The sequence below is a fragment of the Esox lucius genome, chromosome 15 (assembly GCF_011004845.1).
Source record: "Esox lucius isolate fEsoLuc1 chromosome 15, fEsoLuc1.pri, whole genome shotgun sequence".
NCBI lineage: Eukaryota > Metazoa > Chordata > Actinopteri > Esociformes > Esocidae > Esox > Esox lucius.
This window is the reverse complement of record NC_047583.1, coordinates 10,952,329-10,977,360: the sequence shown is the minus strand read 5'-3', so window position 1 is coordinate 10,977,360 and position 25,032 is coordinate 10,952,329. Positions and strand designations below refer to the sequence as shown.

Below are 25,032 nucleotides of genomic sequence, written 5' to 3'. Positions count from 1 at the left end.
ACAATGCCATCACATACGAAGCGTTTCAAAACGGATAGCCAGCAATGTAGTCTTTATTTTCTTATATTTGGACAAACGGATATTTGAGCTAAATTCCAACCGCATTAATTTTTAAACGGTCATCTGAAATAATCAAACCAAAAAAAAATATGTTAAATATTCAATGAATAGATATGAAATGTGGAAAAAGTACTTATTTACTTTCACAAAATGGTTAAAATTAGAATAAACCGCAAAACCTGTATGTTAGAGGGTAACTTGGGAGGGTCCAGCCTTACAGAAAGATTGGAAAATTGGTCTGGTTTGGTCTTAACCATATGGGTGTGTAGTAATACAACATGCCAAGAAGAAAGATTATTGATGCCCATGAGTTTTGGAGAGTTTACAAAGATATTTCCAAGCAATTTGAAGAGCATCATTACACAATCATATACAAATCATCTAAAAGTGGAAAAATTCCAGACCACAGTTAGTCTACACAGTACAGGTTGTCCCACCAAATTCTGCTTGTCGACTTCCAAGAACCCACAAGTGACATAGAGGAAAACCTGAACCAACAACGGATCCTTCAACAGAACACAGAATGGCTGAAATAAGAAGCATTATGAGGGGGGGGGTCCTCTCAGTCAATGTAAGAGACTGATGGACAGTTAAGAAATGGTACATGATGTGAACTTGTTTTTTTCACACTATGAAAATGCATTCCTGTAGATTTTTGATGAATATACAATTGGCAAGTATAATCATTCAGTTTTATTTGTTAAATTATGTTACTTTTATCTGTCAATAGTATTGAAGTGAGGATTACCTGTCCATGCGTCCCAAAAAAATTATATATATCACGTTTTTCACATGTATATTATTTCTAACAAAGCACAACTGAGTCCTCACTGAAGATTTTGGGATTTCAAAAGCCTCACCAGAAACTGACAACTTCCAAACAGCCCTTCTCCTTCCACTTCCCACTCATCTCCCCAGTGAGGGAGACAGAAGAGAGGCGGAATGGCCTGAATACCCTCAACCTGTTTCCAGACTCCCACCACAAGATGCGGGCATGAAGGGTTGAAGAGAAGAATCGGGTGTGATGGGAAACATCTGCCCCCCACCTCAAACTCATGCTGGTCATTTCACATTGTTCATTGGCTAACTGGACAGGAGTGCCTTTCAGTTAGCCACATTAGCTGGGGGGGGGGGGCTGGGGGGGGGGGGGGTGTCTCCCTCCCTCCCTCTCAGAAGACAGCCGGTGTTCACATCTCCCCATGTTGTTTCCCCCACAGTCCCTCTACCCTCTCCAGTATTCACTGTCTCTCGCCCAGCGCCTCCAGGAGACCAAAGAAAGGCGTTTAAAAATGCATGCGTGCGCCAGGTGGAAATGTCAGTGCTAAGAGCAGTCCGTTGTCCCACTCGTCCCTTACAGAACATTAGGTGCTTCTTCCACTGTGCCCTTTTCAGCGCCTCTCTCTGGAAGACGCGTTTTCTGAGTCCTGACAGTGGTCATGCCCATTCGCTTGTTAAGGTGTTTGAGCCGGAGCTCTTCTCTGAAGTCGTAGGCGAGGAGGCCCGGGTTCTCAGAGCAGAGGTGGCTGTACGCGTCTGTCAGAGCTCTGAAGTCAGTGATTGACAGCTCTGTGGGTCGAAGGGTGGGATCAACGTCTGCCTCACGCATCATCACCTCAGCCAGCTCCAGCCTCTGGGCCTCCGGGAACAGCATTCTGGGAAAAGAACACAGTGTCACAGTGTCTAGTGGATTCCTGTCCATCATGACAACTCACAGGGGCAATATTAGCCGATGCCTTTAGCAATGTTTGTCCAGATAGAAAACACCAGAAGAGGGAATTAAAATGAAAAAAAAATGCTGCCATGAGGTAGGTTACTGTGGCTAAACAGGCAGACAAAGCAGTGGGTGTGTGAATGAAAAGGAAAAACATCAGACCACACTCCTACTGAAGATTAAAATAAGTCAAAATCCTTCTGACACAGTTCTTTTCTATTCAGAAACTTGAAGACTAAAGAGAGAGAATATAGGACCATATGCCCTCACCAACAACACAACACGGGTCTTCACATAGAGTTAGGATACTTGAAGAGCTTGACAGACCAGCTCAGCATCCACATACCTACTACAGATGCCTGCTTAGCGCTTCAGTGCCAGATAGCTCCTTCACAAGCTGTTAAAGCTGCAGTTACGTAAGTTATCCTTCCTCGTCTTCCTATGACACCCAAATGACTCATAATTGCTGCCATATACTTCTGTTATCCAGGCCCCACATCCTTGCTATGTACACTCCTCACAACCCTCCAGGGAGGAGGCGCTTTCTCTGGGGCTGGTCAAGGATGAACTAAGACTTCACTTCATAGTGGCATTTATCAAAGAGAGAGGCAGCGCGGCTGTGGGAGAGATTGGGGGGGGGGGGGGGGGGGGGGGAGCGTAGAAGGAATGTGGAAGGAATGGGAGGGAGGAAAGAAACCTCAGAGTATGTGCCATAGGAGGAGGTGTAGAAATATTGCTTACTCGATTCCTTTGTGGCAGTGCTTCCTCCGGAATTGGAAGACGTTCCTGACCACCTTTTCCACCAGCTTGAATGGCTGCTGGATCTGGGGCTGAGCCAGTGGGGTGAAGTGTACCACCCCCACATCCACCTACACACACGGAACATGGGCAACAGGGGGTTTAAACAGAACACTCAAAAGGACCCACTCATGGAAGTGAAGAGAATGTGGGTGAGGGGAAAACAGAGGGGTGGCGGGGGACAGGTGACCCAGCACGCCTTGGATGGAAAGCCCGTTCCGGTTGCCACAGTAACACCTTTGCAAAGGAACAGAAAGCCCACCCTCTCCCTGTCACGCTGCCACTCAGCCGGCGCCTGACGAGACAAGAGGTGATCCGTTCAAACGCCAAATTGGTTTTGTTTCTGAGGGAAGTGCGCAGGCGTGCACGGTAGGGCGGGGCCAGTATGAATGCTCGCTGAGGTTCCGTTGCCTCCCTGCCTTCCGATCCTGCTGTCGGAGCCAAGCTGATACGACAAACTGTTGATGCAATTGTGCCAGACTCAGCAGAGCTTATTCAGATACTCCTCCTCCCAAACTCCCCCTATCTCTCTCCCCCATCTCTCCTCTCTCATTCACTCAGTCACTCTGCCTGCCTGCCGCTCCTCCTCCTCCCTCTGAGGGTAATGAAGGAATAGAGCACCACACAAAAAGGAGCACAACTTTTCTTCTGGCGGATCTGTTGTTGGAAAGCAAACACGCCTCCCTCCCCCTCACATGACTCACCCAGGGAGGTCTAATGGGAGGACCCCCTTCCTCACCTACCTTCACCCAGATCAGGAGCCAGACTTACAACACAGTACGGACCAATGGCACGGCAGCACAGTGAGACACTGGGTAACAGAGCAGAGTATTGTAGTCTGTCTGGCCGGTTGGTTTCACCTGCTAACAAACTGGTTTCTGCCGTGAATGACTGACTGACTGATTCACTGACTGACTGGCAGCAGCGGAGGCTGACTTCCCTGTCCACAGGGAGAGGAGGTGCAGCCTGAGACGACAGCATCTCGCTGGGCAGAAGAACACCACAGTCCTGCCAGAAGGACCCAGTCTGGAGGCAATGGCACACAAACACTTACAAAGGTAAGTGAGACAGGATCCAATACGAGGCACAGGATAACAGAGTGGACGGAAAACCGACACAGGTACGTGGGCGTTTCATTTACAGCAGAGCTCCCCCCGCTGAGACCACCTGCCCCGAGGAAACTCCAGCAGCTCCCTCTGCGTCTGGGTTGCGACTCCCCCTGCTCCATCTCCCTTTGTTATTCCGGGCTATGGATGGGGATGGGCAGGATAATTACAGGAGGAATGCTAAAGTGGTCCGAGGACGTGAAGGAGGCGACAGAATGAGCTGTTTAGATTCTCCCACTCGGCGCCGGGGAGATTGTGGCGCAGTGTCTGGCTAGGCTTGTGAACCATGACCACAGTCTAACTCACCGGGTCTAAAACAGTGAATGACGCTGCTGCCGACCGGCTGATTCTACTGTAGCGGCACCAGTTCACAGACCTGCCGGCTATGATGTTTATACCATAGACTGGTACAGCTAGCTCATGGGACGCTCACTTCACTGATTGCTCCAGGAAGAGGGAAGGGTTTTGGACACCGGTTATAGTCTTTCAGCAGGAAGGAGGATTGCTTTGTGAGATATGGAGGCTGAAAAGGGCAACTGTGACACGAGAGATTGACTCATCTGCCACAAATGGGCAGAATGAGGCTGACATTAGGAAAATACATTCTTCCACCTGCCACCTCAACATGCTAGGGTAATAATGGGGGGGGGGGGTCCCCACACCCTGCTACTGCAGTCTGCCTGGCAAGAACACCCCTCTCCCCTCCCCCAGAGTGATTCTGCATCAACCGACCATCTGGTCTGGAGAGGTAATAGAAAAGAAAGCCTTTATTTTCACTCTCCTGGAGTAATTAGGCCATTTATATTCCTCACTTGATGATTTAAGAGAAGCAGAAAGAAGTCAATATTCAGACTATACGAGCAGCAGCATTTCAGCCATAGGCTTGTCCAACTCACTTTGCCTTGTGATTTATGAAGGGCCCACTACATGCCTTCACTAGGTGCTCTGCTGTAATATATCCCCCCTCGTGCCATTAATCATCCCCTGATAACCTTAACACGCAAGAAACTTCCATCTTAAATCAGGCGCCACCACCTCTAAATTGCACTTCAGCGCTTTGAAAATGCGCTCACTCAAATAGTTTGCATGTGGTGGGAGACGGTGGACTGGGAAACCAAGGCTGACTTATTTACCCTGTGACAACCTTAATATCTGTCAATGGCTCTCACTGTCATCTGTCAACCTCCATCCTCTCAGCAAGTAGAAAGCATCATACCCAGCTGAGGACTGGGGGGGTGAGACTGGGATGATGGGAATGTAAATAGGGCTTAATGTTGTAATGAACATGCATTTTAGGGCAGGAACATGGTAATCATAACCCCTCGTGATTTCTAGATTAATTTCGCTACTCCAAATTGGCTCATTATATAAGGATCGACGTAGAAATTCTTCAGCTCTCTCCATTGTTAACTTTGTTCTGCCTCTTTCAAACAAAGATTTCAGACATGAATAGTGACTTTGAGTCTATGGTTTCTCTTACAAACTAACGCTGAATGCTAAATAATGTAACTCGACTTACAATACTTTAAATATTTTTATAATACTTTCATAGAAGTTTATCCCTCCAAACACATTTTTCTGAAAAATCACAGATCTGCGTCTATCCATATAGATAGAGTCACACGCGCATCCATATTAACACTTTCACATTTCCTTATTTCATCTGTATGGCTTTCTCCATGCTCGGCAAGAAGACTGTTACACTTGCTTTCCCTGGGTCTCTTTGCCCATATACGCCATGGACTGCTTTTTCCTGACCCTACTCTCTGCCCATTGGTGTGTGAGCAGTAATTTGTCATCTCCCTCTGAGCGTAACCAAGAAGAGGTGGCAGGCCCTCGGGGTGGCCAGCCGCTACCACCTGAACAAGCCGCAATTTCCCCTTACGTAACGGCTGCAGGTTCTGAAGAGGGAGAGTGGAACAATCGAATGCAACGCTGGGGAATACAGAAAGTAAAAGAAGGGAAAAAAAGCTATAATTCCTCTGAGGGGAAAGAGATGCATTAATTATAACAATACCTTCAAAAGACAACCTTTATTACATCAGAAGCAAGGGAGGACAAGATAGGCACTCAGGAGATGTAGACACTAGGCAGTCAGCACCACTAAAGCTATCAGCTCCTGCCGGAGGGGCCCCTGCCTGTCCGTGCTGCCAGCTAAGGCTTCCCACGCTCTCAGAACAGCCTCTGGCGGACAGCACAGACAAACGAAGAACCCATCCTGATCCATGCCCATCTTATTCCCCCGCTCTGAGATCTTTTCCCAAGGAACACTTGCTGTCAAAAAACGCAACTAGGCAAAATGAAGAATTCCATTAGGTCACAAGAAGAGACAGATGACTGGGGAACAAAATGGAGTGTACTAAACAAACAGAGCATCTATGCTGGTGTCAATGCGGTGATATTTTAAACTACTCCGACATCCGAACACTTGATAAACACCTGGTAGAACACACAGAGAAAACAATGAGGGCCTAAATCAAATGAACCCTGGATAATCTCACGTTGCGTCACAGTGGCTTCCTGCCTGTGACGGCTTACAAATGTTCTGCGAGTTAAAAATGGACATGCCCATACATGGAAGAAAACTGTGTTGACAGCAACCTGGCCCTTCTCACGACACCTCCGACAGCAGTGGTTAATAACAAGGCATTTACGAAATGATTAGCCCAAAGAGAATACACCACCAAATAATAAATATGCTAATTGAACAATAAAAATCCCCTATATCAGGAAAGGACGATCTCTGTGTCCGGTCTTCCCCTGGAGCTACACCGTCGACAGCTCGCCTATGAGGTGATAAAAAAGAAGGGACCATGCTTATAATAGCCTGCCATGTCTTCACACATCACAGCATCACACATCTGCACTCCCTGGGTACATGTTAACTGCAGTTCCCTCCACCTCATCTCGCCCGTCCTGTTATTTATTTATTTATTCAATTGTATTCCCAGTGGAACACCAACAACATCGGCACATAAGATCCTGTTGGGGAAAACCTAGTCTAACACTCTGACGTGCAGAAACACCGGATATTTGTCCATCTACTGCAGCAGCCCACAGGGGCCCAGGGTATGCTGCCTGAAGGTCATCAGCACTACCACCACAGGCTATACTATAGTAGTGTGTGTATATATATATATATATATCGCTGTGTATGCAAGGTCTTACAGTGTAAATGGTCTCTGAGGGGACATCTTGGTCAGGAGAGTTAGGCCATTGGACCAAATTAAGCGAACAGATCAATCACCAAACCCAATCAATCAATCGATCGATGAACACCCTTCGGGTCGTTACAGGATTGGCGTGTGGAGAGCGGTCATTTTTGTTGTTGCTGGATGTCCAGGACGATCGTGCCCACGCAGCAACATTTTGGGAAACGATACATCGGTCATCAACGGGTATCACTTCTACTGGCAAGGGCTGTTTTTTGTGTGCCTCTTTGTCATTTAGGAGTCAAGGCTGTCCGTCCTGCCCCTCCTCCCTCCTCTATGAAAAGTCCTCTGTAGAGGGGAGTGGAGGAGAGGGGTAGCAGCTGTGAGTATAGTCTCAGATTGAGCGGTGGCTGATGCCCACTGCTCTAGAGGGTCCATTTTGGCATAGGAGGCTGTAAACACAACCACATTGCCCTGACCCTCTGAGGGACTTGACAACAAATATATATAGCTAGTTATAAAAAAAAAAAAGAGACAGACACTGCCACGTTTGCTGTGGGTTTTACCTTGATGTAGTTATTGTAGATGTTATATTGCATTATTATTGCTAAATTAGATATATTAGGTTGAATGATAGATCTGACATTGGGTTTAAAGTGAAGACATTGTTGATTAAAATATATTTCCCAGTGTGCAATTGGTTATTTTGAGTCCTAAAGTTGAAAGAAAAGCTGCAACATGGCCATCGACCGTTGGGGGCTCAGTTAAATAAAAGATGGCCAGAAAAATTCTATAAAGTTCAAGTAATTTCCTTAACTTAAATACCAGAGACTGGAGGTAAGGTCACGGACACAATTTATGCATTTGTCTGTCATTAGGCAAATGCTAAATTGCTTGCTAGCTAGCTATCGAAGGTAGATGTAAAAATGTTTTGTTGTATGTTGTTGAATATGTTGCCAAAAGTGCATACAAACTGACAATGTTTAAGATCAATATTGCTTGCCATGAAAAACAATCCAGTGCGGCTAAATGTCACCCCTAGCTAGTAATCTAATAACATACGTCAATTTTGAAATGGAACAGCTCTGTCATGATTGATTGCGCTTTTGCTAGTAGCGCGCTTAGAAGGATGGTAATAACACCGTTGCTTGTCTCCATCATTTGCTGCAGAAATAAAGCATGAGTCACACATGAATTGAAGAACAAAATTAATTATAATGCATTGCTGAAAAATGTAGTAGATGGCAGTTTACACTCAGACACACAAATACAGCAGCAGTGTCAGTTGTGACACGTTTTACCGTAGCTTTTGAACTTACATAGTCCACCACACAATTCTTTATCTATGCTCACGAGCCAAGTGACGTACACTGAAAGGGAAGAAAAGCACACCCTCTTTAGAAGCGCGGAGTGAGCATGTGTGGTCCACGACTGGCTAGGATGTCCTCTATACTGTTGCTAAGGAAATGGATGACATGAATGGATTCGTTCGTAAGGTTAAAATCTTCCTCGCCCCTCCTCATCCTGTGTTTCTTTACATGTCTGTTTACAGAAATCGGCGCGGACAAACTGGCGCGTCATAAGGATCTCTGCAGCATCAGCCGAGGTAAGGATCACAACATTGCTCTCTCTTGCTGTACATAGTGAACAGTTATAAGTAACGGGTCTCTGTCCTTGTACAGTTACTAAAGGAAATAATAGTCAGAGCATGAGAGATAAAGCTATGCTGGCAATTATACGTAAGCATCTTAAATGAATAAAGAAAATGTTATTTCAAAGTTTTGAATAAACCAACTATGTGAACAAAGAGTATACATTTAAAATTGTGAGAAATTACCTTGGCTTAAAAGGAAGTCACTGTAGTGGGTTAACCTTATCGGAGGGAGGTGAAGAGGACACTGCAGCCGAAGTCCACGTATTGAGCATCACAAATGTCAGTAACTCATTCTCCTGCACACTAATAGTTCCTTGTAGTGTCAGCACAGGGAAGCCAGACGCAACAAAAAATACACTCTCACATTAAAACCAGTGTGTCCTTATTTCAGTAACCAGGCAGGCTGTCTGTTCTCTCATCGGTCCAGCCCCACATTCTCCTTTGTTCCTGCAATAAAAGTCTTGAGTGTGTGGGGTGAGTGAGGGTGGGGGGAGAGAGAGAGAGAGAGAGCGCGCGAGCGAGAGACCTGCTCAATTCAATTTCTCATTCCTGTCTCCTCTCCAGTCCAGTGGAGCCGGCGCTGAGCAGAGGGGCTGAGGATCGGCTGCTGCCAGCTCTATCAGCAGTATCCCCCTCCAGCCGACTGAGCTGAGCGGCGGCGGGGGCGGAGGAAAGGTGACTGGCCGGCGCTAGGTGGATGGTGCCTGGAGGACGGCGGGCCTCGGCAGCAGGAGGGAGATGGCATCCACGGGCATGCAGATCTTCGCTTTCGTCCTGGCGCTGCTGGGCATTATGGGAGCCATGGTGGCCACGATGCTGCCCAACTGGAAGGTGAGCGCGGACGTGGGCTCCAACATCATCACGGCCATCTCCCAGATGCAGGGCCTGTGGATGGACTGCACCTGGTATAGCACCGGCATGTTCAGCTGCACCCTGAAGTACTCGGTGCTGTCGCTGCCAGCCTACCTGCAGACGGCCCGCACCACCATGGTGCTGTCCTGCGTGACGGCCGCCATGGGCCTGTGCCTAGCCTCCCTGGGGCTCAAGTGCACCCGCTGGGGAGGCGGACGCCGCTCCAAGAGGCACACGGCCATCGCCAGCGGGGGCTGCTTCATCGCCGCCGGCTTCCTGTGCCTGGTGCCGGCTTCCTGGTTCACCAACGAGGTCATCACTAAGTTCCTGGACCGCAGCGTGCCAGAGAGCAATAAGTTTGAGCCCGGGGGGGCCGTGTACGTGGCCTTCCTGTCGGCGGGCTTCCTCTTCGTGGGGGGGTCCATCTTCTGCATGACGTGCCCGGGGAAGAGGCATGGCCACCAGGACATGGTCCTTTTGCCGCCGCCTGATAAACTGCTACTGCAGCAGCAACAGGAGCAGCTTCAACACCAGTACTGCTCCCTCTCCCCGCTGGACAACAAGACTGGCTACAGTCTGCAGGACTACGTCTAGGCTACGGCCGGGAGACCCGCATTGCCGCGCGCCACACCAGCTTGGGGAAGCCTCCGCGTGTGATACACCTGGCTCTTAGCGGAGCGAGAGACGGAGGAGGAGGAGGGGGTGGTGAAGAAAATGTGAGAGGAGGGGAAGGACTTGGATGGCATTTTTTTTTCTCCCCCTCATTGTATCTTTTTGTTTGTTCCGCGAGCGCGAGCGGCGGAGGTGTTCCCTGAGCAGCTCCTTGGATAGACAGACGGTTGGTGAATGCAAAGCGCAGCCGGGGGAGGACGGACGGCGCTGCGGAATGGGAGGGGAACCGCAGCTGAACAAATGCAGATACCCCAGCAATCATCAGTAAATCACATTAAGAGTTCCCGGGGGAGTGGATTCGCTGATAGCCTCCCGTTCATTTCCTTTTCCTTGCCAAAGGTTTGAATTGATAAGCAATCGTTTAGCTGCTAACAATCGTTTGGTAACCACCCATTCGGCAGGTCAGCAATATTGATATTATTGTCTCAAAGAGGCAATAATACTATGTGGAATTCCTTTTTCATAAGCAAGCCATTGTAGTTTCCAACCATCCACTAGATATGCTAGTTGTTGGTACTGATTTAATAACTGATTTTTATTTTTGGTAGCTAATAGAGTGATTGATATTTTTGCCTAAGCATGCTGTCTGAACCTGTCGGTGTATAATGCAGAGGAATGCCTGGTAGGGAATGACACATATATAGTGGAACAAAATGCCTGTGCCTAAAAAAAAAAAAACTGTTGTACATTATCTTTCCTGCTGAAACTGTTCAAAGAGGATTGTTAAGATGAGTAAACAGAGTGCTGGGCTTGGAGACGGAACAAAATCCTGGATCTCACACTGCAGGTATAGACAGACAGACCGACAGACCGTGAGAGAGACTGACGGGGAGAGGAAGATGGACAGACTGATGGAGAGAGGGAGAGCCAGTAGAGTGGGCTGTTTGACATGTATCTCGTTGCTTTTTCACTGAGCTCCTTGTGCTGTGCTACGTGCTACTGACTTCATGTATTAAGGTATAGAAAGAAAACACACAAACCCACCCCACCCACAGACATACAGTTCAGTTCACATCCATGCAGACGTTACATAATTATACAAACACCCACACACACACACACACACACACACACACACAGGCAAACATCCACACACAAACACGGGGAGGAAAACCCACACGCTCACAAAAAGAAACACACTGTACCCTTTGACACACTGGGCTGGATGTGCTTTTCATCCTGCTGTCCGCCTCCTCACTGCCATGGAAACGGGATCCTGCGCCCAAATATCTTTATTGTCTGGGGTGTGTGTGTGTGACAGCTAGTGCTTTGAGGTTGGGTAGGAGGGCATCTGTCTCTGCATGGCCCTATCAGCCTGCACAGAGCATCCACACACAGAGCATCCACACACCAGAGCATCCACACACCAGAGCAGCTTCACTAAACCCCTTCATTAGCTCAGTGACAGGAGGCACAAGCCAGTCTGGAAAGGATATGTTGTTCATGACCCTAAATGCAGTGTTTCTAACATGGAATTAGGGTTGATGGCGTAACGTGAGGTTTTTGTTAATGTTGACTCAAGTAAAATCTAGTTTGAGTCATTCCTTCATATGTGAAGTGCATCAACAGGTCACATGTCCCTCCGCCTAATTGTGGAGCGATGCTTGGACTCCAGAGAAAAGCAGTACGTTGTGCAGGTCCATCAGAACCTCCAAGACGTGAGGTGATCCGCAGGTTTCCAGACCAGTAAATGCACAGGTTACGATGTGGGACAGAACTGTGGCCTCTACTATTTTAAAACGGTTAGGATTCTATGCAGCTTGGTCTTTCAGGTAGTGTGGTCTGTGTAAGACCTTGAATAGTATGACACGATGTCCAGAGTTCACCTTTCCAGCATTATTTATCTGCCTCTCCCTCCATTTCATCATTCATATGTCTCGCTCTTTTCCTCATCACAGGGACTGACTGTCTGTGACTGACAGGGGACACACTTGCATGTTGAGAGCATGTTATCCAGCATGCACCCACCCTGCCGTCCATCAATAGGTCAGGTGTCACTGTCGGCCTTCGACGCAGTCCTGTTTTAATGTGTGTCCGCTACACGGCACAGAGGAGCGGGGAGGGGGTCGTATCTGGTCTGAAATGGCTGCTCTGGTGACTGCCAGTGATGTATGGCCCAGGCCGGATGTATTCCCCCCCTGACACGCCACCTCGGACAGGGAACAGCAGATGGTTGAGTCCAGCTCGCCCCCTGCAGGTGGCCGACCACCAACCGGGGCATCACGTAAGGTCCTGGCAGGCCGCGACGGACAGGTTTCGTCCCCCCCCAGCGTGCTCGGGCGTAGAGCAGTATTTTGCCCAATGCCCAGGCGTCTCTCACAAATGCAATAAAACGAAGATAAGAATGTGACTGTGCCCTCCATGAGAATGTGCCAAATGGACTGGTGTCAGGTTGGGTACTGTTGGTAATTCACGCCGTTTACCTTTTTATTACGTCTGTATGTGAATTATACATTGGGAGATGTTTTCTAGATGATTTCTCAGTCAACTGGTCACCTGTGTACAGTAGGACGCAGCTTTCCAGGGTTGTTTCTTCAGCCTCATTATTCAATTATATTCCAAAGCACACAATCCTTTCAGAAGCATGAAAAATATTTTAGTTTCCTCCAGAAAGGTTTGCACAGTTATTTTGTTAGTAATGCTGAAATCATGCTTCGGGATTTCTTATTCAAATACGAGTCTGTACACATTTGACTAGTACATCTCTGGACTTAATTTTATATATTTTTTTCTGCCAAGGGGAACATGCTTTCCTATTTTATTAGAATGTCTGAAGTTCATAAACTGTACCTTCTTTATAAGAAGACTACTGGATCGCACCTCTGCTTGTGTTCCTTGGTTTGACAGCAGTTTGTTTCAAGTGGCTGAGCCTCGCTTGGTTCTCTGGACTGGTTCAAATGTTCATCATGCAACTGGCAGGGTGGAAAACAGCAAAGCCATTTCTGTCTAATACCATTTGAGCAGGCCAGTGTGAGCTGGAGGTTTGTGTCGTTATTTAGATGTGCAGCCTGTTCATCAGCCAGCGCACCATTTCATTAGCTTCAAATGGCCTGGGATCAAAGAACAGCCTCTAGACGTCTAAGCAGTTTCAAGACCACAATGATCATTCTGATAATTGCAGCTTATTTCTGTGGACGCTTTAGCACTTCTTCATTTGCCAGATGATTTTGAAACAGTTTGAGTGTTATAATTGCAGTGGTCTTAATGTGCTTGTGCTAGTAGTTCTATTTTCTACTAATAAAAGTATTTTGTGGAAGCAACATGCGTATATCACGTGTGTGTGTGTGTGTGTCAGTGGGCAGTTTGAGGTGGTTCTTAACTTGCTGCCAAAGATTTCTGGATGCTATGAAACATACGGAGACAGGCTGTCATTTGGTAGTATTCCTTTAGCCTCCCATAGTTGCTCTCTGAAGCACAGCTAGCCTACATCAGACAGAAAACTGATTGTATCCATAAAACACTGCACACAGACAGACCGAGAAGAGGATCTGGAAAAAAAGGCTGAAACAGACCATAAAGCACGTTCAGACTCTGGTCCTTTCTCATCGAGGTAGAAGCACGGAACACCTCAGAGGTGCGGCGGGAGCATCAGTAATAACTGAAATAACTAACCCTAGGAGAGCTCCGGCAAATGAAGATTCTTTCGTCTGGATGCATGTCAGTCTGTGGGAGAACATAAATGATAATGAAAGACAGCGTGTGGCTGGTGCCTTTCTCCAATTTGACTGGAATAATAAGCCACGGCCGGTAAAGTCGTCCAGTCAGCGTGGCCACCATGGAAGTCAGTCACAGCTGCAGTCTCTATCCCCCCAACGCTCTGGGTCCACTGAGCATCACACCCGCCATGCCGGCATCAAAACAGTCCGGTCAGCTTTAAGTCTGCCTAATATGAGCAGGAATGCCAAATCTGACTTACACTGGTCTTACACCAAGCTGGGGGTTACATCCCTCCTCCTTAAACCTCTATCTTTGTGCCAGCCTGTTTAAATTAATACACGAGTATGGTATGTTCCTCTGAATGTAGAAGTAGAAAGGATGTGTGGGAAGCTTATTAAATAGTTACCACTATAGATAGGCTTGTTAATCTGTGAGAGGATCTCACATCTCATTACAGTTCATTACAGCCAAGTCGGGGGTGGGATGTTCAGGAAAAAAAAAAAAGTGCTTTTCTGAAACAAACATGGATTATTCAAGGCTTTCTCCTCTTGGTTATGCAAGATAGTGGAGATCAAATAGCAGCACCCCTCTTGGGTAAAGTCTAATAAGATCCGCTCCTCTTGTGTATTTAACCTATATTTCCTTCAAAGGGTTTCCTGAGTTGCCGTCATGACATATCAGAGATGTGGGCTAAGATGCGGAATGAGTGTTCTGAACCCTGAAGACGTACTGGAGCTGGGGTTGATCTGTCTGAGCATGGAGACAAGTCCACTTGCACTGTGCAGAGATGCTGATGTTAGCTTTAGGCGGTGGTTCTGCGACTGCAAAACCCATGGCTGTAAATGAGTTTTCTACCACAGCAGTTAGGGCTGCACGATATATTGTTTCAGCATCGTACGCATCCGCAATAGTCACATTGCAGACCGTGTGATTTAGTAAGGTAAACATACATCAGTCCACAATATATAATTTAAAAAATTGAAAACCAGCATTATATCTGTCTGATATATGGTCATTTACTCTGATTTATGGGTTATTGGATACACAGTTTATTATTATTATTATTTTAAACATGCTTCGTTGCTGCACTTTTGACATGCAGGCTCTGCTTGTGCGTGAAGAAATGATGAGTGAGGACCGAAATTGAGAATTTGGTTGCATAAAGAAATGCATCGTCAGTTACATGGAAATATTTCGGCTACAGACAGGATGATGTTGACCAAAAACAGGTACTTTGTCGAGAGTGCCTTGCAATTGTTGCCACAACACCACCAATTTGTACGATCATTTAAAGCGGCACCACAAATACTCGTATGACGAGTGCAAAGCATCTCAATACGGTCCAAAGCAAAAATCTATTTCGGATGCATTTGCCAGTATTACAAACGGCATTTCCCCAGAGGATCATACAAGTGAGAACATTGCAACAGGGATGACAGAAGCTTTAGCTGATTGAGGCCTAGATGAGAGTCGTCTAGTCTGTATTACAACAGACAATGCCGCGAACATGGTGAAGGCTGCACCTCAACAAGTAGACCAGATTGCAGTGCTTTGGCCACAGACTGCATCTTGCAGTTGATAAGTTATGCCCAATTGCGCATTCTATTTCACTACTGTTGCTATTGCAATACGATTACTGTTACATATTATTACCTAGCAACCTGTTCTGAAATATAAACATTTTCGTGAGTTTCATAAATTAAAATTGCAGAGGATGGGGCTGGGGAAGAATGAAGGATACATACTGTCAGGTTGATAGCCAAAGCTCTTTCTGAAGACATTCTGTATTTTTTCATATCGCAATATATATCGCAGAAAAATTAAATACTGCAATGTCAGTTATTTCCAATATTGTGCAGCCCTAACAGCGGTATTCAATGTAAGTGTATGCTTCATAGGGGACGATAATGAGTCTCTTTAATAATAGGCAGCAAAGCACCTTGGGAGTCATGACGATGGCAGCTGTAAATACAGATATAGGCTGGCCCTGGTAATCTCAGCGCCCTATTGGTCATCAAAACCACATCAGCAACAGCCCTTGTGCCTTAATACATTGTTGAGAACAATCGCCTAAAGTGCTCCATTATTTCACCTTGGTTAACTTGAGGCAGTTCATTCTGGACAACAATCATCTTTATGAGAGGCCATTTTGGAGATATGAAACTGTACACTCATCAACGGCAGCGGAAAATGACCTTGCGTTGTCCAAGACTTTATCAGCACACATACAAAGGTGGGGGAATAATGGGAGTGACCTTGCTGCTGTATTTAAGCACTGAGAGAAGCAGTATGAGCTACACTGGTTTAGATGACACAGCGGGGCTTCTAAGAAAACAATACACTCTGACAGTTCAAAGGAGCATTTAAATATTTCTGATCATCATAAGCTACAGAACTGATTTTGTCCACAAAAGTCTGGTGCAGAAGGTACATGACAAGGGAGGAAATACTAAAACAGACCATTTCTCAATTTCCTTTATTATTTCAGGTATTCTGAATTAACCAAAAATGCAGAGGGAAAATGATTTCAACGCATATTTTAAAACATACGTGTGTGTATATATATATAAAGTCCCGTAAAAAAGTATTTGCTGATTTCCTGTTTTATTCCAGATTTGTCACACTGTATGTTGTCAGATCTTCATACAAAACATAGTATAAGACAGAGAGAACACAACCACATAATTCAGTGTTGAATTACCATTTTCTTTTTTAAGAACAATAAGTGATCCAACACCCACTGGCCCTGTATGGAAAACGTGACTGCCCCCTTAGTTACTCAATCAACCCATTAAGCCTATCAACAGATCATTGGATTCAATTGGAACATTCAGGCTTGATTACTGCCAGACCTGTTCAATCTAACCATTTATATAAAACCATCAATGTGAGGTAGACTACGAGGTCTCAACAAGCTGCATACCTTCCCGTGATCAAAATAATTCTGGAAGAGACAAGGGAAAAGACATATCAGCAATCCAAGTTCATATCAGGCATCATCACATCGCTGCCTGGCGCCTGCATACAGCAAAGGCAGTCATATGTGAGGCTAATGCACAATCAAATCTAATAATCAAATTAATGGACACATCTATCTTATGACTTATACAACAAACAAAGCCACTTCTAAGTCTCTGGGACTCCAGCGAACCACAGTGAGAGCCATTATCTGGTCAATCTTCCTAGGAGTGGTTGGCCTCTTTAGTCTAAACTAAGGTTAATGTTCATGAATTGAAAATAAGAAACAAACGGGGCATAAATGGAATTCATGGGAGAATTACTAGCTAAGCTAAGAGAAACATTAGCACTCATCTCACATTTGCAAAAAGCACATTGAAGACACCCAAGCCATCTGAACCAGAATCTTCGGGAGGAGAATGTCCAGCCATCAGTCCCTGATCTGAAGCTGAAGCGTAATTGGTTGGTGCCGCAGGACAATGATCCGAAACACAAGAAAAAGTTCACCTCAGAATGGCTCAAAAGAAACACCGATTAGGTTTTGGAGTGGCCTAGACAAAAACCTGACCCCATCGAGATGCTGCGGCAGGACCTTAAATGTACAGTTCATGCTCGAAAACCTTCCAATGTCTCTGAATTACAGCAATTCTGCAAATAAGAGCAGCCCAAGATTCCCCAAAAGGAATGTGAAACACTGATCTCCAATTACAGGAGGTTGCAGCTGTTGCTGCTAAAATGATTCTCGTGTTTACTAAGGTTTTCATCATTTGTTGTATATTACATTTTGTATGAAGATCTGACACCATTCAGGTTGACAAATATACAATTACAGATGAAATCAGGAAGTGTGTGTATATATGTACACACATATACAGTACTAAGCAAAAGTCTTAAGCATCTGAAAGTTGAACTAAGGCCTTCTTAACTATATAGCTGTGTGGTAACATCATCCCAAGATCTGAAGAACTATCTGAGACCCTATGAAAAATGAGACTGGAAGGGGTGGCATAGGATAGGTGGTCCCACAAAGTGCATGAGTGAACTGTCAGAAATACAGTGCGCACACTTGTCTCTGCTCTCAAAAAAGAATATCAAGACAACTGACATTTGTCAGACAAAAACTAGGTAAAGACCAAAACTACTAGAACAATATGCTGTGGGCAGATGGGTAAAATATAGATTACAAGAATGTATGTTTGGCTAAAACGAAACACTGCTTTTGAACAGAAGAACCTCATACCAGCCATAAAACATGGAGCTGGGGGCATTATGCTTTGGGCCTGCTTTTGATCAGAGTCAACCATAAATTACATATTGTAACTGAGAATTCTTGAGGAAAATGTGAGGCCTCAAAAAGCTGCTGCTTTACCAAACATGGAACTTGTAACAAGCCCAATGATCAAACATTCAGGGTCATACAGTGGGCATGTCAATGCCCAGATCTCAATCATATCCAATACTGTGGAGGGAACTAGAAGCGGACGATGCATGCCAGAAACAGGTCTGTAAATACGAGTGAGGACAAATTCCTCCAGGTTGATGTAAAAGACTGACCAGCAGTGACAAAAAAACATGGTTAGATAGAATTATTTCAGCCAAAGGGGGCACCAGTAGCTATTGAAGCTAGACGTACAGCCTATTCTGCACAATATATTTTATTAGAGAGATTTTTGATGATAAATAGTTGCATATTATACAACATTTTAATTTGTTAGGTTACCTTTTCCTGTCAATAATGGGGACATTTCAGTCTTGAGATGTTGATAAGCCAACACTGCCAAGCCGAGCATTCTGATTGGTAGGTGGGGGGTGGTATGACGACGAGGATAAAGTATTTTAAGCATTTTCTTACCTTGGGACTTTGATATATTGAGACCAAGCCTTCAGGCATTTACTCTATCTACACCGAGTCATTGAAATAACTTTGCTATACTCTTGATACTGTGGTTGACCCCATTTACAGGACAGGAATAGTCCAACTGAGTGCTGTTGTACAATGTAGCAGTAGTATATACTCAAGGATAAAACCTTATAGTCTACTGATAGATTGATTACCTACTGTGGTTGAATGGTAGTCTGGTAACGACCACCGGAAGGTATTAAGACAAAAAATGATGTATCACCAGTGTCCCACCCACTTTCTACATTTTACTCATGGTAAACAGAAACCACAGACGGTGAGAAGTCCTCATTTCAGTAGCAGTCGTAAGGCCCTCGTCATCATTAAGGGCCGTGTGCAGGGGACACATCTGTACGGCCCCCCCCCCCCCTCAGAGACCTGGGAGTCAGGGAGGGTTGATGATGGCTGATGCAGTCATTACTCAGGAGGGCTGACCATGGGCACCAGACCATCTGCTGGAGGTGTGCTTCACTCTGCCGGCAGATCAATCAATGTCATGAATCTGTCTCCGGATGTTCTCCTCACTTAACGTGTGGAGCACACACACTGACTTTAAACATCACTTGCCCTATGCCCCACCCCCACCAATGTCTTCAGCTCTGTCTCGTTGACATGGGTTTCAATAACAGATTTCGGGTGAAGCATTAGAAATGCACGCTTGGCAACAAGGCACACAGGATTGGCAGTGAAGTTGGAAGGTAAGTTTGTGTAGCTAGTCAAACGCTTTTCATCACCTGAATAAGAGACACAGCAATTGAATGCCCTTTCTATCAAGCCAAAACCTTTCTTGTTATTCCAGAAAATGATTTCAATCTGTAATTTACTGTCTCTCCATTCACCACAAGAAGACTGTGTTTTTTAATGGTCAGATACAGAATTTAAAACCCCAAAGCTGATCAGGGAGGATGTTGACAGAGGTGCAAATGTGATCCATGATGGGATAAACCTGGTGCCCACTGGTCCTCGGGGGCAGACGACCATTCAGGCAATCGCGCTGTACGGCCTTCAATGACAGTCAGTCAGTGGACGTGACAGAGGTAGCCAGTGAATTCATTCCAGGGCTGAGAAGATGCATGGTAACAGACGACACAACCCAAAGGAGGAGACGTATCTTACCACGACATGTCAATATGGATCAGCTTCTGTTAATGGAAAATAGATTCAACGTTTCCTCCTCTCTAATCACCAGTCAACCACCATGTGCCTCTCTCTCCCCCTCAGGTTAAACTGCATTAAAACAATCTAGGAGGTTTTTTCTTTCCCCCCCTTAATAATTCCTATTTTCTCTGCATTCGCGTTTAAGAAGTGCAATGGATTAACTATGTCTGCTGTTATTCTTTGTTGTTAGAGCACACGGCTTTGAAAAGGATTAACTAGGTTCTCTGTTACTGTTTGTTCGTTACAACGTAAATTAATGAAATGCATTTTCACCAATCAGGTGACCGTAAACGTGCTGCTAATTGCTATATGCGTAACATGTCCTCTGACTCTTGTAATTGGGTTTGATGTACTGTAAAAATCAGAGATAGCTCCCTGACATATGCCTCACACTGCTATGCTGAGTTTTTTATGACACAGTTTTCAGAACTCTTGACAAGTATAATTACAGCCACGCACCATTAATATTCTTTTATCTGTATTAACCCGTTACCACTGCTGTGAAGACAAACATGTTACCATACTAGTGGGGAGCCCAATAAAAAACACTAAAATCACATTTTCCCGTAACCTAAACGGAAATGTAATTGTTACACCAAACACAACTCAGATAATGAAAAAAGCTTTTCTCATAACAGGGATTGGCAGAATGTCCCCACAATGTCAAATTTCCATTGTTTCTGAATACTTTTCAGACCCTGCAAGAAATTTGGATTCAACGTTTGTTCAACATTTTTCCCTAACCACACACACACACACACACACACACACACAAAAAAACACATAACCGTAACCCTAATTTTAACTCCAACTGTAATATGTACTTTAAACCTATCCTGTGTTAACAATTGTATTTTCCTTGTGGTGACTGGCGAAACCAAGCAATGTGAAACATTATGCCCACATCAGGGAAGCATAAAATGAACACTAAGCCTACACCTGGTTAGCCTACCACAGTCCTGATGAGAGTGTGGAATATTTATATTTAGCCTACTTATATTCCAGCAAATGCCTTAACATAAATTTTTTTTTTAAAATGATTAGCGACACAAAGCTACAAAGAGAACAAGACAATGCCAACAGAGCAGTAGTCAGAAATCTTTGATGTGAGAATGTCTCCTCTGTCCATGGGCTGCACCAAGCCTAAGCATGAAGTGGAGTCACACAGAGACACTCACCGAGACCAAGCCTCAAGGGATACAGCTTCTTCTGTCCACCAGCCACTTTACTTCACATGCATTGCTTCATAGCAACAGTTATTGCCAGCGCATCTCTTGGCCAAATAACACACATTGATATTCAGTTTCATGTGCGGCGTCAGAAGCAGTGGATATCAAAGCCCTACCTTTTTTCCATGTGCCTTTTTCCAGCTTTCATGTTGAAAGTTGATATTTTAGGCCGTTTTTAGACTAGTCCACGCCTGCGGTAAGAGCCTATGAGCTGACAACAGTCAGTATAGACACTGTTGTGTAATTTCACTGCTTAATGTGTTCAACTACTTTATTATAGTAAGACAAGGGAAACTGGACACTGTGGGGCCATTTTGCCGGTCACCTCCATCATGTACAGTATGGGAGATTAATTCGATAAGAGGCCTGGTGTCTTCGGCTCCCCCTCAGATTGCAGGAGAGTTGTCGCAATCAGGCAAGGCCATAAACGTAAATGGGACAACCTACATTGTCAAACAGCGTTCTCTGCGACTGGGTTTCTATGTGAGGATCGCCAAAACAGCCAGAGACAGAAAACCATTCCCGCTCACCTAACATGGCGTCACGTAAGAACGTACATTTAACCCAGCCTTTCAGGAAAAGACAAAGGAAGAGTTAGTGAGCGGAAGTATTATACTATTTACATGAATACGTCAAAGCATGGGTACAATTGAGCATAATGGCAGAATGAGCTCATGTGTGCTGTTCTGTCTTTTATGTTATCAGCAGCAAGAGACAAGCTCATGAAATACTCATCTATCTTAATGACATCCACTCTCCCCAGCGATCTCATAATAATGGTTTGCCTGAGATACCCTACATAAACACGCGAGTGCACAAACCAACTGCAGCAGCACAATCAACACACTAAGTCACTCAGAAACACTTCCACAGAGGCCTGCTTGGAAACGCGCGCGCGTCAAACATACATCGAAACATTCAGGCACACACCAGAACACACAGATGGTGTAAAAGCCCCCTCTATGCGATGAAATAATCATTGGAACTATTTCTTCTAAGAGAATGAACAATCAGCCCTAGTTCCATTCACTTCACTGCTCTGCTCTTCCCTTACTCTGTCCATTCCGTGCATATTAAATATTTACCAACAGAAAGCTCTTAGAGAGGGACTACCACTTCAAGGGGACCCTAGTTCATCAGACAGCAGCCTAAAGCCTATCCGATGGAGCCGAGAGGCTGTATCGTCTGTAGCCAGGGTCTCTAATATTCCATACCACCCTACCCCCCCAGCCAAGACACAACAGGCACCCTCATTACTGCATCCCAAATACCCAGCAGCCATCCACACCCAACGTGTAACCATTCTGAAGATACTTCCGAGACAACGTTGCTTTAACACAGCCGTGATGAACCCGCGTGGCGTCCGCATTGCAGGGGGGTGGGTGGGTGGCAGGGGCGTGGGTGGGTGGCAGGTGCGTGGGTGGGTGGCAGGTGCGTGGGTGGGTGGCAGGGCGTGGGTGGGTGGCAGGGGCATGGGTGGGTGGGTGGCAGGGGCATGGGTGGGTGGGTGGCAGGGGCATGGGTGGGTGGGTGGCAGGGGCATGGGTGGGTGGGTGGCAGGGGTGGGTGGGTGGCAGGGGCGTGGGTGTTTTGGGGACTACCTCAGGTTTGGGGATGAAGGCACGTCCAGGGATGGTGAAGCAGCTCTTCACAGTACAGAGGTACTGGGCCATGATGGACAGACGACTCCTCTGGCGACTGGATGTGCTGGCTGTCAACCTCTGCCGAAGAGATGCAAAATGCTGTGTCAGTAGAATACACAGCACTAGGAGACGCGTGTACAGTTGAGAATGCTTATTTTTGTAATTACATTTTTTAATCTCTCATGGTGATATATTGGAGGAGGCTAACTAAACCTAACGAAAAAGCTGTTCCCGATTCAAGGAAACTGACTGAGAGAGAATGGGAACAATTGGGAGCAACCAGCACACAAACCTCTGCCACCTCTTTCTGGAAAGTAAGAGTGAGTCTGGTCCGGCCGTATACAAAGGGTCCAGTCCTGTTGGATATGTTCTCCAGCCATTTGATGATGAGAGGAGTGGACACATTGAAGGGAAGGTTCCCAATGATATGCAGGTCCGGTGGATCTGATGAAGGACAATACTGGAGGTATCACACCATTGCATGTTCCAACATATCGCCCAAAACATTTAGCAACACATCAATCTCTTAAAAGCACCGCCCTCGCAACGACCGACTTCACCTAAACTCACCATCTTCCCACGCTTTGGTTAGGACCTTCGGGAACCCTCTGTCCATTCTGTACGTGAGTATGTCACCCTGGACAATCCTGACCTTCCCTGGCGCCACTTCGGACAAGAGCTACGGAAGTCGACAGGCCATTTAGCATTTAACAGCGACACAGACCATCTCCAACACCATTGTCCCAGTAGCCCACCTTCAGTCCGGGTATGAAGCGGTTGTCCTTCTCCACCAGCAGCAGGTCGGCAGCCCCGGCGTTGAGGATGGAGCGGGTCAGTCCTCCAGGCCCGGGGCCCACCTCACACACATGAGCGTCCCTCACACAGCCCGCCTGGCGCACAATCTTATCTGCACAGAACAACCACGGAGGCCGGGGTTCACCGAGCGCTACTTCCTCCCACTGAAACGGGTGTACTAACGGGTACGACGTGTCTGTCTAGTTAACGTCACAGGCAATATTTACATGAACATCCCCCGCGTGCCTCCATGAGACACGCAGGCTGAGTCAGGGTTAGAGACGGCCCTGTATTTCAGCGTGAACATAACTCCTGCTCGTATCTCTCCCAGGCAAAGTTGTCTATGCTTCTTCGGTGCTTTTATCTGAATTACAAATCTTGTTCAAAGGCACCAGATCAGATCTGCAGCGCTGCACCACAGATACAATCAGATCCGTGGTGTCGGCTGCTTGCGGACATGGCTACGTGGGCACTGCATGTGATGGGAACACGGGGAGGAAAACAACCCATTGCATCCGCGACAGTCTATCTGGCGCTGGTGCATTGCAGTTTGACTGACTCACCTGTGAGCCTCATGTCCAGCAAAAAGTTCTGTGACAGCTGTTTCTCTGCTCGCAGCTTGTACAGCTTGATTATCTCCCCAATGGTGGGCAGGGGAGGCAAGCGGAACGGCACTATCTTCCTGGAAGCCGCCATCCCCCAAACTGTGCTGTTGAGGGAATGTAAAGGGTGGTGCTGTGGTAGGAGTGTGATGATTAATGCACCTCTTTAATAAAGGAGCAATTATAAAGAAAGTGTAAATGTCAAAGTAATTAGTGATAGATCAGAGATCTGTGGATTATCTGCTAATCTCTCAGGATGATAAACAAGCTAATGTTATACAATCAAATTGTAACTAGCATGAATCGAGGGTTCCATTTTACATATCCCTTATGTTTGCATGAAATAATGTATGCAAACATAACTGCTATCTATAATAGTCAAGGAATATTAAATAGTAGTGGGGAAAAACAGGGCACAGGTATTTGCTATTATGAAGATAAAAAAAACATGATCTGTATCGCCACCCAGTGGACAAACGACCAACCTACATCGAGTTACGAAATGTTGTCCTGCTTTGTCTTGACTTAATGATTTCCTTGTAGTTCTGCCACATGAATGTCAAGTCTATTACAACATTATGCAAGCTGTCTTAGAAAAGTGTGAACGGCAACACAAAATGTCATTAGTTGAATTTAGTTGTCTTGATTATTAGGAACAGTTAATTATAGTAGTAGGACCTACAACAGCGAAACACAGACAAGACCTTCAACAGTTAATGTTATACATTGTATGGTTGATACTGTGTGACCATAAAGAGATCTTGCTACGACTTTATTCTGAACCTTTACTGTAACTGTAGCAACTCAAAACGTGTAACTCTGTAGCTAGTTAGCTAGCAGGCTAACAAACTAAGAAACCAGCGCCTTCTGTCAGCTTCCTTTTCTCTCTACAGGACAAGAGAAAAAGCCTCTGAACTGAAACAGATGTAACAAAGGTTCACAAACTCGACCATGCAAACACATATGCGAAAAACAAACTTGAAAAGTTAACACAAGGGTGGAAAGGTAAAAGAGTTGAACCGATAACGCGTTTCTCACCAGGCTGGATGTTCTTCCTGAAATATGGATGTCGTCATGAAACATTG

General features: G+C 45.7%; 2 protein-coding genes across 6 annotated transcripts; one reads left to right on the top strand and one right to left on the bottom strand.

Moving 5' to 3' along the window:
• Positions 1–35: 35 nt before the first annotated feature.
• On the bottom strand, positions 36–25,032 carry tfb1m (transcription factor B1, mitochondrial). 3 transcript variants are annotated; one of them, XM_010879184.5, is made up of 8 exons: positions 24,986–25,032; positions 23,909–24,054; positions 23,306–23,457; positions 23,121–23,229; positions 22,843–22,994; positions 22,509–22,628; positions 2,513–2,640; positions 36–1,712 (listed from the first exon to the last, which is right to left on the bottom strand). In XM_010879184.5, exons 1-8 carry the CDS (start codon positions 25,021–25,023, stop codon positions 1,412–1,414), a joined length of 1,146 nt encoding a protein of 381 aa, XP_010877486.2. In that variant the 5' UTR covers positions 25,024–25,032; the 3' UTR covers positions 36–1,411. The 3 variants fall into 3 exon arrangements, with proteins under 3 accessions (XP_010877486.2, XP_010877485.3, XP_010877484.2); XM_010879183.5 differs by having other exon boundaries at positions 23,909–24,080; positions 24,986–25,024; XM_010879182.5 differs by lacking the exon at positions 24,986–25,032 and adding an exon at positions 24,437–24,979.
• Positions 3,213–13,265, top strand: LOC105015778 (claudin-20). Of its 3 annotated transcripts, none has more exons than XM_010879180.3 (3): positions 3,213–3,627; positions 8,380–8,433; positions 9,046–13,265. In XM_010879180.3, exon 3 carries the CDS (start codon positions 9,220–9,222, stop codon positions 9,925–9,927), a length of 708 nt encoding a protein of 235 aa, XP_010877482.1. In that variant the 5' UTR covers positions 3,213–3,627; positions 8,380–8,433; positions 9,046–9,219; the 3' UTR covers positions 9,928–13,265. The 3 variants fall into 3 exon arrangements, with proteins under 3 accessions (XP_010877482.1, XP_019909627.1, XP_019909628.1); XM_020054068.2 differs by having other exon boundaries at positions 3,213–7,664; XM_020054069.2 differs by lacking the exons at positions 3,213–3,627; positions 8,380–8,433 and adding an exon at positions 8,814–8,955.

Excerpts from the sequence above, each read along its gene's own strand:
- LOC105015778 (XM_010879180.3), top strand. The coding sequence starts at position 9,220 with ATGGCATCCACGGGCATGCAGATCTTCGCTTTCGTCCTGGCGCTGCTG.
- tfb1m (XM_010879182.5), bottom strand. The coding sequence starts at position 24,501 with ATGTGGCAGAACTACAAGGAAATCATTAAGTCAAGACAAAGCAGGACA. Across the intron at positions 23,230-23,305 it reads GCTTCATACCCGGACTGAAG|CTCTTGTCCGAAGTGGCGCC; the intron begins GTGGGCTACTGG and ends CGACTTCCGTAG. Across the intron at positions 22,995-23,120 it reads AACCAAAGCGTGGGAAGATG|ATCCACCGGACCTGCATATC; the intron begins GTGAGTTTAGGT and ends GTCCTTCATCAG.